The sequence below is a fragment of the Oncorhynchus masou genome, chromosome 30 (genome assembly GCF_036934945.1).
Source record: "Oncorhynchus masou masou isolate Uvic2021 chromosome 30, UVic_Omas_1.1, whole genome shotgun sequence".
Lineage (NCBI taxonomy): Eukaryota > Metazoa > Chordata > Actinopteri > Salmoniformes > Salmonidae > Oncorhynchus > Oncorhynchus masou.
In genome coordinates this window covers 8212591-8229708 of record NC_088241.1, presented here as the reverse complement: position 1 = coordinate 8229708, position 17118 = coordinate 8212591, and the positions used below count along the sequence as shown (strand labels likewise).

At 41.1% G+C, this 17118-nt stretch overlaps 2 protein-coding genes across 4 annotated transcripts in view; both read right to left on the bottom strand.

Moving 5' to 3' along the window:
• Window positions 1–11463, bottom strand: part of LOC135521970 (hormone-sensitive lipase-like) — a 47901-nt gene extending 36438 nt beyond the window's left edge. For 2 of the 3 annotated variants that reach the window (XM_064947811.1, XM_064947813.1), the window contains exon 1: window positions 11370–11463. In XM_064947811.1, the coding sequence (XP_064803883.1) occupies window positions 11370–11463 (94 nt within the window). Of the gene's footprint in view, window positions 1–5511; window positions 5553–11369 lie in introns of all 3 variants that reach the window. The other variant, XM_064947812.1, reaches the window with a different exon arrangement.
• Window positions 11464–12175: 712 nt separating this feature from the next.
• LOC135523065 (B-cell antigen receptor complex-associated protein alpha chain-like) lies at window positions 12176–17059 on the bottom strand. The gene is made up of 5 exons (XM_064949792.1): window positions 16892–17059; window positions 13864–14214; window positions 13146–13261; window positions 12858–12920; window positions 12176–12720 (listed from the first exon to the last, which is right to left on the bottom strand). Exons 1-5 carry the CDS (start codon window positions 16929–16931, stop codon window positions 12595–12597), a joined length of 696 nt encoding a protein of 231 aa, XP_064805864.1. The 5' UTR covers window positions 16932–17059; the 3' UTR covers window positions 12176–12594.
• Between the last annotated feature and the right edge of the window lie 59 nt (window positions 17060–17118).

Genomic DNA, 17118 nt, shown 5'->3' with positions numbered 1-17118 from the left:
ACGCATAGCAAAGCCAACTACCAATTATTCACTTGACTAAGGGCCCAGAAGAGATCTGCATTAATGTATGATGCTAAAGTGAATGACATACGTGTGCATAACTCAAGGCAGCAGATAGAAACAATCCATTGGTAAACAAAATACTGAATCACGTCTTTTGCATAGAAGTGTGGGCTGTAGCATTTTACTTTTTAATGATTTAGAATATAGAATCAAGTTTTTGGCACTCGCTATAGGCATCATGCATGTTTACTTTTAAAAAGAGATTTAAATTCTGCCCACACCTCTACAGAAATTACATCAAATTTACATTTTTTTTTTTTACTGCTGTGGCCTAACTCAAATAGTTTCAAATTATAGAGCAAACATGTCACAACCCACAAATGATGCAGCGCCTACCCTTGGGCCAATTGAGATAATGTGACTAACAAATTTCAGTTAATTACTATAGCTCCCGCCTTGGGCCAATCAGTGTAATTTTGTAAGTGGCGGAGCTCTATGGCAAGACTCAATTCAGTTGTCAAACTCGTCCCAGTGCTGTCTGAGATACTGTGTGTGACCAACGAACAGAGACAGATCCACAGTCCTCTCCCTGATTCCATTGTTGGGGATAAAGGGTGTTGTCGCCATAAAAAGGTGAATGGAGGGTATTTTTGTTGACAGCGTTATTATGCTAGTTCACGCACTCAGTTTTACAACAGGTCTGATTTATAAAGGAAACCCTGTTTAGGTATGACATTTGCCAAGTTTATACATTTTAGACCTACTTTCAGAAGTGGCACAAGCAGATATTTAGTGTGAAATGTACAGTTATAAATGAGGCCCCTGGTGTAAAAGTCGACTTATGCCACTTTCACTGTGGTCAGAATGGTTGCAATGTAATGTGACTGTTTGGATCCCAAATATTTTAGATCCCAAATATTTTAGATGGGTGTTAAGGACTGAACAGCTGTAGCTTGCTCAGACTGTTTCCATTTCTATAGACTTGTCTTTAAGGCCAAGCCCTAACTTGGTATCGGCTCAGATTAAATAGGAGCATAGCATCATAACCTACCGCACAGCAATACTGTAAAATATTTTACATAAGCTACCTGTCTATTTATTGTGTTGGCAGAATATTTTAATTTTTGCTGTACTTGGCAAAGGACTGTGGCGGTTTCTGAAAGAGAAAACGATGGAAAATGTGACCCGTTTCAGGAAGCTAGGCATATGTCACTACTTCACAGGAGAAGCATTTCAACATATATATATTTTTTTTAATCAAAATGCCTTCTGGAACATATGAACTTACATGTGCTTTAACCAAACTTGTATGCCATCTGTAAATACAAATAAAATTGTTGGTTTAGCCACAGTAAAAAAGGCCGGAACCTACCCGCTTAGCCATGATTGGCTAAGATAATGGATAGGCTGGACATGCTGAGAGGAGTTTAGATTGGTCTGCCATGTAGCATAATTCTGTCGATAACATGAGCTGCTCAGTAGATGATACCGTGGCTTTTTTGAGACATGTTAGCCATGGAGAACTGCAAAAGTGTTGCTACTGCTCAACACAATTGCTGCAAAAATCAGTGGAAAAAAGTTGGACTAATTTCTGTACAGTCAATTTGAACCCGGAGTGACTTTACACAATAGGCCCAACAAGCTGTAGCTACAAACAAAACGGAAACGACACAGGACGTCTTCGTTAAACTGGAGTTCCAGTCTGCCGTGAAGCGTTCACCCATGTATACTAAACAAAAATAAAAGCAACAATTTCAAAAAAGACTTTACTGAGTTACAGTTCATAAGGAAATCAGTCAACTAAAATAAATTCATTAGGTACTTATCTATGCATTTCACATGACTGGAATACAGATAAACATTTGTTGGTCACAGATACCTTAAAAAAAGGTAGGGGCGTAGATCAGAAAAGTATTTGGTGTGACCACAATTTGCTTCATGCAGAGCAACATCTCCTTCACATCGAGTTGATCAGACTGTTCATTTTGACACGTAGAATGTTATCCCACTCCTCTTCAATAGTTGTGTTCGAAATTGCTGGATATTGGCGGGAACTGGACGACCCGGTCATCTACGTTGATCCAGAGCATCCCAAACAAGCTCAACGGGTGACATATCTGGTGAGTATGCAGGCAATGGAAGAACTGGGACAGTTTCAGCTTCTAGGAATTGTGTACAGATCCTTGGAACATGGGGCCGTGCATTATAATGCTGAAACATGAGGTGATTGTGGCGGATGAATGGCAAGACAATGGGGCTCAAAATCTCACCACAGTATCTCAATGCCTTCAAATTCCCATCAATAAAATGCAATTGTGTTCATTGGCTGTAGCTTATGCCTGCTCCTACCATAACCCCACCACCACATGGGGCACTCCGTTCGCAACATTTACATCAGCAAACCGCTCACCCACACAACACCTTGCACGTGGTCTGCGGTTGTGAGGCCAGTTGGACATACTGCCAAATTCTCTAAAATTGTTGGACGTGGCTTATCGTAGAGAATTGAACATTCAATTATTTGGCAACAGCTCTGGTGGACATTCCTGCAGTCAGCATGCCAATTGCATGCTCCCTCAAAACTTGAGATATCTGTGAAATTGTGTTGTGTGACAAAACTTAACATTTTAGTGACATTTTATTGTCCCCAGCACAAGGTGTGCCTGTGTAATGATCATGTTGTTTAATAAGCTTCTTGATATGCTACACCTGTCAGGTGGATGGACTATCTTGGCAAAGGAGAAATGTTACTAAAAAGGGATGCAAACAAATTTGTGCACAACATTTGAGAAATAAGCTTTTTGTGAGTATGGAACATTTGTGGGAACTTTTAGAGATCAACACTTTACATGTTGCGTTTATATTTTTTGTTTAGTGTATATGGGTAAGAGCCTAGCTACAGTCAGATATTATACGTTAGTATTTGTCAGAGTCATTTTCATTGCAACTTGAAGCGTACTGTTAGCTAGCTAGTGAACGTTAGGTTGCTGGATCACTAACTAATGTTATGTATGATCTGTGTAGTAACTAGTAATATTATTCTTATGTCAAGCAAATTGCATTGCTAGTTACAGCCAAATATGATCAATCATTGAGTGGTTCCAATGACTAATTTGACTACAGCCACCACTCCCTTGTGACTTTCTTCAGCAAAGATGGCTGACAAAACATGACAGGGGAAGCAAATGTAAGTAGTTATAAAGTCATAACGAGTCAAGCAAAAAATATACAATTGAGAGGAATATGTTAGTTAATGTAGAGACAAACAATTGTGCATATTTTTTTGTCAAAGTTAATTTACGAAAAAAAAAAGTCTGTCATATCCAATACCAGGTGTCTCAAACTCCATTCTGTGAATGATGCTGTGTCTGCATGTATGTATTACAATTATACACTTGGGACATCAATGATTACACATTGTAACTATGCAATAGACTTGAAATATGATTTAAGAAAAGGCTGCTTTGTAATTCATATATACATAATAAAAAACAGTACATCCTGCCAACACGCCCACATGTGTGCCGAATGACGTGAGGAACCAGATGGGAGTAACAATCCAAGCTATTTGCTCCAAGACTGGCATAATAATGTAATGAAACATGCACGGAGCATGTTAAACATTCTACCCCGTAGTCCAAATCAAATCCTGTCCAGCACACTATCAACTGTGCCCAAATGTATTAATTGGGGTTGGGGCCAATTGTGGCTAAAAATACTACCAATTGGAATCTTCAACATGTGGAAAGGGGAAAACGTATTATTAGTTTTTCACAAGCTAGCTGGATGGGCTATTAGCTGAACAATAGACTATTCAACCTTTACTAAAGAATTGTTTAATAGCCGGGATAGGTGAACCCCCCCCAACTTGCAACAAATCATTTGTGTCCATCTTTCCACATTACCTACACATGGTTAATGTCCTAAAAAGGATACCTTTAATGTTTCACTATTTATGAAATTCACTCTCCTCTGAGGAGCCACCACTAACTGTCAGATATTTTGTGTACCCATGCTTAGGTTTAAGATGGGAAGGTTAAGTCTTAAACTGATTTATGACACTTGTATTTTCATGAATGTTAAATATGACTATTTCTCTAAGTTGAATTTCACGCTCTGCAAATTTACCGGAAGTTGTCGAAATGGGGAGCTAGCGTCCCACTGATCCGCAAGAAGTTAAAGACAATGGAGTCACAATAATGCAAAGGGTCTACTGCTCTGAATCAACCATGGGACCAGCTCAAGTATTGTAGCTGGAGGGTGGTTATGGCACTTCATTCACATGACCCAACAATTTAGACAAGTATGTATGGGTAAGCATCTAACAATTATTAAATATTTTTATCTGGACACTTTCTATTTTTGATATTACATCTATGTAAGTAACCATTTACTTCGCCATTGTTCCTCAACTGCAGTGTATGACATACCATTTTGTTGCTCTGAGTCTACATTCATCCAAAGTAAAAAACACGATTTCAAATTTTGTAACATAAGACTGAACCCAGGTGGTCAGTCACAAACTGTTGAGGACTTAGCATAACATTTGAATTCAACAATGTTTTGCATTGACTTACCCCGCAACCTAACACGCCCGTGAATTCTTAAACATTGTTGAGGCTAGTCATTTTATTTATTTATTTTACAGTTGGCTACAAACAGTAGCAGCATAAATTCTTCAAAGTAAAATAACAAATGTCTGCATGTTCACCTTAAATTCAACTAGACTACAGACCGGCTGCCTAGAAAAGGTAAGGGATTTATTCTGCAATGGTGGTGAAAATGAAAGAGATTCTAATGTCTATTTATTTTATACTATTTTTCACTCTTCTCACTAAGGCCAAATTGCTGGATCTTGTTTTATGAATAAGTGTCTCATATCCCCCATGTGCACAAAATACTTAGGCTACTTGCAATACAATACTTCAACCACTAGAGAATACGTACAGGGTCTATTTTGTACTCAAGCAACATTTATGAGGTTTCTGGCCCACTATTTATCCTGAGAACATGACATTAAGAGGGCAAGAGGACAACTCAGACCACTCAACCATCAATCAATTAAACTAATCAAATTAGTGAAAGCAGCAGCACACTATTCTCTCAAGTCTATAGCGATGGTGGCAGCCTACGCAAGCAACAGCGGTCCAGTACATATCACCCATCTAAAATCTCTGAAAGAACCTAACATGGTTTCAGTCACACTATAACCATTCTGACCAGTCAACTTTTACACCAGGCAGTTAAGTGTAAACAACCACACTGAACTAAAAGCGACATCTGGTCCCAAGACATTAAAGATGGATGAATACCGGCATTAATAAATCATGTACAACAACTACCACCAGCAGCACAACAAGCTTCTAATGAGCCCTACAGGGGGAATGGTGTGGGTGGTTGAGAGAAAAAGGTAATAATGTGTATGCGCAGGCAGATACACACATAGGCATTAAGCATGCTGTAGGTCACAACTACTCTAAAGCCATGAGTATAAATAGTTGTTTTTACCCGTGTCCTGGTTCATGGTTCTGTCCTTGTCAGTCACCTCTCTTCAACAACAGCAACAAGAGGAGGAGGGAAGAGAAAAGTGAAGTAAAAGAGACAGAGTTTTAGGATTTATCCTCCCGCGCTTCACCTTCTCTCCCTCACTTGGTGACTCTTCCCGTGTCTGTTTTTGTGTCAGGCAGCATGTCATTCTTCATCCACTTCCAACCAGTCTTGTTTTTCTATTCACTCTGTTCTCCTCTCCCCTGCTCTGTTTTAAAAGGGCAGGGATTCTTTAGCCACATGCCAGCAGTCCCACTGAGCTGTACTCTGGGGACATGACTCTTTACCCAATGAGGGTAAAACAGACATTGTTCGCATGCACAGTATACACACAGAACCGAGCAGGGGGATTGGGTGCATGCATGTTCCCTGATGTCAGATTGAAATAATACCCTTTTCCAAGTGGTGATATACTGTAGCCTAACCTCTGCCTCTTCCTCCTGGAAGTTAGTAACCCTGGCTGTTATTGGCTGTTCAGCAGGCAACTCCCAGTGACCTTCAGCCAAATTGGTAGATACCATGGTCAAAGACAACTGCGTGTGAGCATGTGAGAGAGAAAATTCCTTTTGTCAGATTCTAGTAGAGCACTAACAATAAAATCAATAAAGCATTCTTGGGGAGGTGCTAGAGCTGGCCGAGACAAAAAGTCATATTGAGATAAATAACTATTTTGCGCGATAAATATTTTAATAGACAATTTACATTAGCGGCAGGGCTCTAGACATTTTTTCCAGTGCCTAGTCAGTCAACTGAAATGGTAGCCTATGATTAAAAAAGTAAGCTATTTCATCGCACATCCAGGAAATGCATGATTGATATTTTGATGTTCAACCTGTCAAAATAGGCTACAGAATGATCAGATTTATTTTTGGCTCTTCAGGGAATTTGTCGACATCTTTGTGCATATTGGAGTGTAAACTATAATATTCACCACCTGAGGAAGTGGGAACCTAAAAAAAACACTTAAGAGATTGCTAACTCTGAATATGATATTGTTGCTACATAGTCGTGTAGGCTAATTGCTTAATCTACCAGCAAAATGTAGGCTAATGTCCTATAAAAACTTTGCAGCACTAGGCCACATTGGTAAGAGGAAGGCAATGTCGCTGTCGATAATTTTCGGTTTTATCATCCAAGCTCTAGGTTTTAGATCCTTCGTTTTATAGTTATGATGAGGTAAGACAGTAGTAAAGGAATTTTAAAGCAATATTATTCTAGAGCAAAGGGTAGGTCTACATTTCATTCACTGAATTTACAGGAGGTACATTAAAAAGTATGGTAGTGGAGGCTATAGGATAAACTAATTGAAAGAGTAGACTTCGGGCAACAGTCCAACAGTTCCTCTTTCTTAGCGATGGACGCCACGGCCAACATAGCTAGTTCATAGCTAGCCAGAAACTCCCCCCGTATGTGTTGACATTTCACAGGATTTGTTTTTTGGACCGAAGATGTAGAGATCAGTAAGAAATAGCTTCTGTAGCCAAACATCTTACATTTTTTGGGGTCATGATTTAAATGACACGCCCCAAAAGCATTTTAAGGCTAAATTGACCACAAATACAAAGTTGCCAATGTCTACGCAATTGATACGAACAAGTGACAAAATTAAAACCTAGAGGACTGCATTAAAATATAAACCGTAGACTATAGTGATATTTCAATTATATTGAAATACATTTCATGTTCAATCAATTGAGTTAAATTTTGCTACAGGTTACTGTCTAACTTGTCTCAATATATTTCAAATCCTAGATGCTCTTAAATGCTAGTAAAACCAAATGCATGCTTTTCAACCTTTCGCTGCCTGCACCCGCATGCCCGACTAGCATCACCACCCTGGATGGTTACGACCTAGAATATGTGGACATCTATAAGTACCTAGGTGTCTGGCTAGACTATAAACTCTCCTTCCAGACTCATATCAAACATCTCCAATCTAAAATCAAATCTGGAGTCGGCTTTCTATTCCGCAACAAAGCCTCCTTCACTCACGCCGCCAAACTTACCCTAGTAAAACGGACTATCCTACCGATCCTCAACTTCGGCGATGTCATCTACAAAAAAGCTTCCAATACTCTACTCAGGAAACTGGATGCAGTTTATCACAGTGCCATCCGTTTTGTTACTAAAGCACCTTATACCACCCACCACTGCGACCTGTATGCTCTAGTCGGCTGGTCCTCGCTACATATTCGTCTCCAGACCCACTGGCTCCAGGTCATCTACAAGTCCATGCTAGGTAAAGCTCCGCCTTATCTCAGTTCACTGGCCACGATGGCAACACCCACCTGTAGCACGCGCTCCAGCAGGTGTATCTCACTGATCATCCCTAAAGCCAACACCTCATTTGGCCGCCTTTCCTTCCAGTTCTCTGCTGCCTGTGACTGGAACTAATTGAAAAATCGCTTAAGTTGGAGACTTTTATCTCCCTCACCAACTTTAAACATCTGCTATCTGAGCAGCTAACCGATCACTGCAGCTGTACATAGTCCATCGGTAAATAGCCCACCCAATTTACCTACCTCATCCCCATACTGTTTTTATTTATTTACTTTTCTGCTCTTTTGCACACCAGTATCGCTACCTGCACATGACCATCTGATAATTTATCACTCCAGTGTTAATCTGCTAAATTGTAATTAGTCGCCTACCTCATGCCTTTTGCACACAATGTATATACTCTTTTTTTCTTTTCTTCTACGGCGTTATTGACTTGTTTATTGTTTATTCCATGTGTAACTCTGTGTTGTTGTCTGTTCACACTGCTATGCTTTATCTTGGCCAGGTCAAAGTTGTAAATGAGAACTTGTTCAACTAGCCTACCTGGTTAAATAAAAGTGAAATAAAATTAAAAACCGCCTGCCGTTGTGCCCTTCATTTTGTTTTTTTTACCTTTATTTTACTAGGCAAGTCAGTTAAGAACAAATTCTTATTTTCAATGACGGCCTAGGAACAGTGGGTTAACTGCCTGTTCAGGGGCAGAATGACAGATTTGTACCTTGTCAGCTCGGGGTTTTGAATTTGCAACCTTCCAGTTACTAGTCCAACACTAACCACTGGGCTACCCTGCCGCCCCTTGAGCAAGTCACTTAACCCACCCCCACAACAATTGCTCCATGGGTGTCCAGTGTGGCAGCACTCCGCTGCAACCTCTTCAACCTGCATGTCTTTCGGAGAGATTGGGAGCAGAGGTCAAATTTCAGTGTGACCTTGTGAACAATTGACCAATAAAGGGATGTTCATCTCCAGCCTACTGCACACTCACATGCAAACAGACGTTTACTACACCACAAACACCTCATACTGTCTGAACATGTGAGTTCAAGTCTTAACAGTAATACTGAACCTTTGAACGTGTACTGTTTAGGGATGCTGAGATGTGTGTGTAGGCCAGACCAAGTCTTGAGAAATGTCTAAGTCTGCTCCAGGCCTGAACCTCATTGTTGAATGCACTATACGTGCCAGGGCAGCAGCTGGATTGGTTGTAAGCAGTGCTTTCTAAACAGTGAGAACAAATTCTTGTTGGTGGGTGGCAGCTCAACTCATTTCTCCTGGATTGCAGCTTGAGTCTGACTGGCTAGACATTAATATTGTTTTGGTTAATTTAGTGACCCACCAGGAAGTCTGAGGGGTTATAGAGGCTGTCAAAATGTTTAGGGAACCACATACATACTAAGTCACTTTTCAACTGAAAAATGCAAGGTGAGGTGGCATCCTAATGATCCCATAGACTGCAGGACAAACATGATGAACCGTCTGAATACAGAGTAAGGATAGGTTAACTGAATGTTTTAGCACCCTCCCTGATAAGCTTATCTTCAAAGAAAAAGGTACATTCTCAACCCAGTTACAATAAGAAAAGTAAGGAGGCAGGCAAAGAGAGTGAAATTACTTTCTACATTCTAGATATGAGAGGCTTACAAGTTCATCTTGAAAATAAAGTCTCATTAAAATTAATAACCATGTCTGCTCGTATTTCCAAACTTGGTACCTCAGTATCCATAGCAGAGATAATTGGCTACTTGACATCCATTTAGTGTCTCCTATGCTCTTTGAATACGTTGCATGTTAATGATATTCAAATAGTCAGGTATTAATTTAAACACTGTGGACTCACATAATTGAACAAAATCTACAGAGTGTGGGTGCAGAATTCTAAGAAGAACATTAAAGCGCAAAGTTCAACCACTAATTTGAATACTAAAGCCTATAGTATGTGTAAGTTACCCTAATTGATCATGGCATGATGTCATCTAGGCCTAGAGATGTGATGGGTGGTGCACACCGCACTGCTCTTTAACTTTAGATGGCATAGAATTTCACTTTCAGCCAAAATGTCATGGTACCAACAATAGGCTAAGACGGAGGAAGTAGGCTCCATTGCTAATTGAAGTGAAGAAGCATTCAAACAGTGTGAAGGCTAGGCTACATCTTCCTCGGGCTGTGTAAGGGGGTGGGGGGGTATTTCCTGTCATGGTGGGGTTTGGAAGGTGCGACCCTTGCTCCAGACTATTTCAGTTGTGGCCAAACTTCACAACAGGACGTTAGTAACAATGAGCCCCTCTCCACCCCTCACAACCAAGCATGCCTGGTGGCCTCACCGGTTTCCCCTCGGCCCTTTACTACACTGTCTGACAGATGACAGACCAGAAAAGAAAGTCTACCACTACAGGTGGCTAGTCAACTGACAGTTGAGTCAACATCTCATACAACAGGTCATTGCTAAGGTCAGACCTAATCTGCAGCTCATGTTGACAACTAGTCTACATTCACCATTACCTGCATATTTTGATGGATAGGCTAAACGTGTGGTTAATGTTGTGGGAATCCAATCCACAGGTATTTTCGCAATTCAAATGTCTATAGGAAGCAGGAAATCCTACCCCTGCAGAATGCATCTGGCTCTACACTCATGATCTGGAATCACTCAAAAAGGGGCTTACAGATAGATAATAACAGGTCTAGAGCCAGTTTTCATCCAAGAGGCACATTTGCTGAAGATAATAACATGTTTGTTTACCTCATTATTAAATACCTACAGATAAATGGTTTGTTTTTGAGAGACTATTGTGAAAGGCTCTTGGACATATTTAATCCAGTTGTTTTTAAATCGAGTGATAGTATAAATAAATACTAGTAAAGAAGCCTGCTACAGTGGGAGAACTGTCTGACTGAATGATGCTGCTGTTGCATTGTGCAGTTTCTCAACGTCCCTCACCTCTCCACACACAACCAACGTTAATCCCTGACCCCACATACCCCGCTGTGTTATCGGAGTTGACAACCTGATCAGGTGGACAGTTGCCATCGTCAGCCTACATGAGCTGGGCGTAAGCAACAGGGGCTAAAGAAAGATGCCGATATAACAGGTAACTAGAGGTTTCGATTAGATACAATGGTCATTCTAACTAACGTTACCGTCAAATACTCGGGCGAAATTGTTACAATTTCCAAGTCATTGCATTGGTACATTGTAGCGAGATAGCGCGTTACAGTACCTACATTATGAAATAAAACGAGTTGTGAAAGTTTCCCCCTTGCTAACGTTAGCTACTAAGTTTAACTTCGAAACACAACTATTATAATGCAAACCTCATATCACATAATACAAGTTGCCAGAAAACGTAATTATAAAGTTACATGTTAGACTGTTGTCACTTCCCACGGCTTAAATCGTTCTGTAATTTAGCTAACATTGGCATCCTAGTTAGCTAGCTAGAAGAGAGACAAGAGTTGAATTTTGCAACCTAAGTTAACAATTTAACCTCCATTATCAAAAACCAATAAAGCGAAAGGTCTAACTGCTGTAAATAACGTACCTATTGGCCCCTCTTTATGTTTTGACGAACGTCTTCCATTCAAACCTTTTCCGAGGCTGCTGCTGTTGTTGCCTCCCTTCTTTCCCGACGCCATCTTCGCCCACTATTTTCGCAGCGCCTCCTCAAATCTTCTAGTCATACCTGTAAAAAAAAAAAGCCACACCCACAAACAAAACTGCAGCCAGTCAGCACTGGTAATGCATTCCTAGAGCCTATTAACGTGCTCCAGTTCGACAAACGCCGCCCTCTTTGATGCGTTGCAATGTCCAAAAGCTTTCCCAGATAATCATCTGTGGTAAACATAGTACAGTACTGTCTGTCAGTAGGCTTCCCATCACAGGGAGGTAAACCTTAATGTATTGTATGTAGGCTAGTGACGGCTTAACAGCTGCCTACAAGCTACAACATCGCCAGTGGAGGCTGCTGAGGGGAGGACGGCTCATAACGGTTGGAATGGAGCAAATGGAATGGCATCAAACCATGTGTTTAATGTATATGATACCATTCCACATACTCCGCTCTAGCCATTCCCACAAGCTCATCCTCCCCAAATAACGTGCCACCAACCTACTGTGCTAGAGACCTATCAAGAACCTCTTGGTGTAATGGTAAGGTGTTTGACTGACTTGGATCAAGTCACAGTTGTGCTACCCCTCAATTTTGCTACAGTGGTGCCAGAAATGGGATAACGATTCCGAGACTCCATCAAGCGAGTCTCATCGGTATGGGTGTGAGGGACATATGACAAATACATACATTTCATGAAGCTAAAATGCTAAATATGTAAACATGAAAACATAAGGCAATCAAGTTTTATAATTTTATTTACAAAGCACAATCCAGGCCTTGAATTATGGAGATTGGAGAGAGAAAAAAACATTTGGCCAATGCAGACACAAAGCATAGAAAATGCAAACATGCAGAAAAAAAAATCTTATGAATATAAAGTTGTTAGGTATCGGCATTGGTAATGAAAGGCAAAATTGAAAGCAAAATGCCCTTTGACATTGTAGGTTACTGTCTTTTTGGTCCACTAAGAAATTAGATTCAAATATAAGCAAAGGCTGCAAGGAAAACACAGGTCAACTCTATAAATTCAAACATAAGGAGGGGGGGCAGTTAAGAAAATTCCTATCAAAACCCTCACCACAATTCTGTTCTATCAAATGACTCTTCTCTTCTCCCACCCTCTCTCTTCATCCCCCTCCTTCCTTCCCCCTCTCATTCAAGGCTTCTCCAGTTGGATTTCCTCCTCCTCCATAATCATGTTTCCCACGTCTTGGTAGGGGCCCTGCACCAGAGAGCGCTGGATCTGATCATATGTGGAGCAGCATTCCTCCAGATTTAGACCCTGGATATGGATTGAGGTAAAGGAGGTTATGATAGGTTGACTTCCTCTTCCCTTCTTCTAGAACTTGTTTGATTGACTGAAGAATGGTGAAAACAGTGACTATGACAGAAAGACAGAGGATCTCATTCAAGTCCCACCTCATAGATATTCTCCTCTTCCTCTTTGACCCTTTTCTTCTTCAGTTGATTGAGTTTCTTCGTCTTAAAAAGCAGAGGAAGTTGATGACATATTACATAATTCTCTTGGCCAATGGTGTGAAAAAGCCCATTGTAGTCATACAGTAAGATTACCATACATACTAGTCCTTCTGGTTACAGCAGTTTTCAAATGACAAAATTCAATATTGGAATGAGAGCAAATTAGGAATATTAGATCTAGTAGCCTAGCATTAGCAGTGGAAAAGGTGGCCTGCTTGGCTCACTGACCTTACAGAGCATCATGGTACCATGCAGAAGCACTGCCACCATCAGTAACATTCCCTCAGCAGTCAGGATGCTGTTCTTGGTGCTTTCACTGATGTCCAGAATCTTCACCATCGGCCCTGAGCAAGAAGAGAGGGGTCGTATAAAGGTCATCAGAGTATAACTCACCTGCTGCTCTTTCATGGAAGATGTGCATGAAAGAGAGATAGTGGGGGGATGGACAGAGTACCATGCATCAGATTGCAGCAAGACAGAGGAAAATAGTTTGAGATAAATTAGACAAACAGCCAGTGTACGTTTAGCAGTGCAATATTTTTTTTTAACAATGCTCCTTATGACACACAATTTCCCAGGAAAAACTAGAACCATAGCATTTCTTTAACATTTCAATATTGGTCATTTGAATTAAATCAGAGGGATTACTACACAATGTAGCCATTCACTGGTGGCTTAAGTCTAGGTGCTTTAGGTGGATTGCATTCTACTGGACTGGGCAGTGGTTAACTGGATTTGTGGAACACAAAGTATTCTGCATTGCTTAGCTGGTTTGACCCCACCCCCCAGACACCCACATGTACAGACACACACATAATATAAATACTGTACAACAAAGTACTGTGAGGGCAGACCAGGCTAAAGCTTTTGAGGGTTACACACACAAGATCTGAAGGAAGGTGACATGGGTGCTTACTGTGAGGGCTTCACACACCCCCACACTCACTGTAGACATGCAGGAAGGTGCCATGGGTGTATACAGAGGGCTGCAGGGCGCTGTGGTTGAGGAAACACTGGTACAACCCTGTGTCGTTCAGACGGACCTCCCTCAGGATGAGTGTGTGACACATGACCCCTGCTGCCGTCAGGTTCCCCCCATCCACCGTCACACGGTTTTCTCTCCAGTCCACTCCCCGAAGGATGCCTTTAACCATGTGGGGGCTGGTGACCCAGGTGGTGTCCACGGCTCCCCCTGTGACTGAGTAGCAGCAGCGCAGGGAGGCGGTGTGAGAGAGCTGCACCCTCAGAGAGGGCCTGTCTGGCTCCTGAGTAACCTGGATACGGCTGAGGTCACCTGCTAGAAGGCAGAGCAGCAGGAGTAGGATGAGGTTGACCCATAACACACTGATCAAAGGTCAGTTATTGACAGCATATCTGTCCAACTATTGGCCCAAGACAATGATAAAAAGAAACAGTAGCCTACAAAGTAGAAGAACTCCACACAATCCAGAGTGCTGTAATACTATGTTTCTTAACATCAGGTTATTTAGAGTTATAAGTGTTAGGGTATGGTGTCTAGTGTGTGATGATTGTGGACTACAGGAAGAGGAGAACCGAGCACGACTCCATTCTCATCGATGGGGCTGCAGTAGAGCAAGTTGAGAGCTTCAAGTTCCTTGGTGTCCACATCACCAACATGGTCCAAGCACACCAAGATAGTCGTGATGAGGGCACGACAAAATCCTATTCCCCCTCAGGAGACTGAAAAGATTTGGCATGGGTCCTCAGATCCTCAAAAGGTTCTACAGCTGCACCATCGAGAGCATCTTGACTGGTTGCATCACTGCCTGGTATGGAAACTGCTCGGCCTCCGACCGCAAGGCACTACAGAGTAGAGGTCGACCGATTAATTGGAATGGCTAATTAATTAGGGCCAATTTCAATTTTTCATAACAATCGGAAATCTGTATATTTGGGCGCCGATTTGCTGATTTTTTTTTTTTTTACACCTTTACTTAATCTTTATTTAACTTGGCAAGTCAGTTAAGAGTACATTCTTATTTTCAATGACGGCGTATAAACGGTGGGTTATCTGCCTCATTCAAGGGCAGAACGACAGATTTTCACCTCGATCAGCTCGGGGGATCCAATCTTGCAACCTTACAGTTAACTAGTCCAACGCAATAACGACCTGCTTCTCTCTAGTTGCACTCCACAAGGAGGCTGCCTGTTACACAAATGCAGTAAGCCAAGGTAAGTTGCTAGCTAACATTAAATGTATCTTATAAAAAACAATCAATCATAATCACTAGTTAACTACACATGGTTAATGATATTACTAGATATTATCTAGCATGTCCTGCGTTTCATATAATCTGACTGAGCATACAAGTATCTAGGTATCTGACTGAGCGTTGGTAGGCAGAAGCAGGCATTCATTCAAACAGCACTCTCGTGCGTTTTGCCAGCAGCTCTTCGTTGTGCGTCAAGCATTGTGCTGTTTATGACTTCAAGCCTATCAACTCCAGAGATGAGGCTGGTGTGACCAAAGTGAAATGGCTGGCTAGTTAGCGCGCGCTACTCGCTCTGAGCCTTGGGGTGGTTGTTTCCCTTGCTCTGCATGGGTAGTGCTGCTTCGATGTGGTGGCTGTTGTCCTTGTGTTGCAGGTTCGAGCCCAGGGAGGAGCGAGGAGAGGGACGGAAGCTATACTGTTACACTGGCAATACTAAAGTGACTATAAGAACACCCAATAGTCAACAGTTAATCAAATACAAATGGTATAGAGGGAAATAGTCATATAATTCCTATAATAACTACAACCTAAAACGTCTTACCTGGGAATATTGAAGACTCATGTTAAAAGGAACCACCAGCTTCCATATGTTCTCATGTTCTGAGCAAGAAACTGAAACGTTAGCTTTCTTACATAGCACATATTGCACTTTTACTTTCTTTCACTTTGTTTTTGCATTATTTAAACCAAATTGAACATTTTTCATTATTTACTTGAGGCTAAATTGATTTATGTATTATATTAAGTTAAAATAAGTGTTCATTCAGTATTGTTGTAATTGTCATTATTACAAATACATAAAAATAAAATGTAAAAATGTTGTTTTTTTTTAAAGAAAAATTGGCCGATTAATCGGTATCGGATTTTTTGGTCCTCCAATAATCGGTATCGGTATTGAAAAACCATAATCGGTCGACCTCTACTAGAGTGTAGTGCGTACGGCCCAGTACATCACCGGGGCCAGGCTTCCTGCCATCCAGGACCTCTATACCAAGCAGTGTCAGAGGAAGGCCCTAAAAATTGTCAAAAGACTCTAGCCACCCTAGTCTCAGACTGTTCTCTCTGCTACCGCACGGCAAGCGGTATCAGAGTGCCAAATCTAGGTCCAAGAGGCTTCTAAACAGCTTCTATCCCTATGACTTCTATCTAAGTCATAAGACTACTGAACATCTAATCAATTGGCTACCCAGACTTGAATAACTCTACCTACATGTACATATTACCTCAATTACCTCGAATAACCATTACCCCCTGTATATACCCTCACTATTATTTTACTGCTGCACTTTAATTATTTGTTACTTTTATTTCTTATTTTTCTTTTAGTATTTTTCTTAACTGCATTGTTGGTTAAGGACTTGTAAGCAAGCATTTCACGGTTGTATTCGGCGCATGTGACAAACACAATTTAATTTGATTGCACAACCATCTGCTCTGGTAGGAGATACGGTTCATTAGAGCAGAACAGATACATTACTCACAGCCAAATAATCTAATGTTCCAAAGGATACAATGGGGGAAAATTGTTTTAATGTTACAATGCATGGTTTAAAGGGTTGAAATCTGTTCAAAGCATGTTGAACCTATTCCTATTAATTCCCTCAAACGCCATAGTTTTACACTTCGGTCTCATCTTCATCCTCCACCTGTAATGTAACTTCTCAAATAAAGGTGAATATGCACTGAAAGACTAACTACCCTGCATTGTTTATCAGCATATCTTAGCAGCCCCTTACTCACCAGCCCAGAAGCAGAGGAACAAGAATGTCAAGGCCACCATCCTCTTCACTGTGTTTTATATTGGTTGCCAGTCGTTGCAGATTATAAAAAGCCTTTATGTTATTGAGTGTTGTGCCTTTCAACACAGCTATACACTTCTACCCAGTTGTCTTGTGAATAAACCTTCCTTCCTCTTTTGTTGGTCTCTCTGTGTCAGGATATATGCTTGAGTGATTGCAGTGTTCTAG

Bases quoted from the DNA above. Each gene is read 5' to 3' on its own strand.
- LOC135523065 (XM_064949792.1), bottom strand. From the start codon at position 16,931: ATGGTGGCCTTGACATTCTTGTTCCTCTGCTTCTGGGCTG. The intron at 13,262-13,863 runs GTGAGTGTGGGG...CTTCTTGCTCAG, and splicing joins CACCTTCCTGCATGTCTACA to GGCCGATGGTGAAGATTCTG. The intron at 12,721-12,857 runs GTGGGACTTGAA...ATCCATATCCAG, and splicing joins AAGAGGAGAATATCTATGAG to GGTCTAAATCTGGAGGAATG.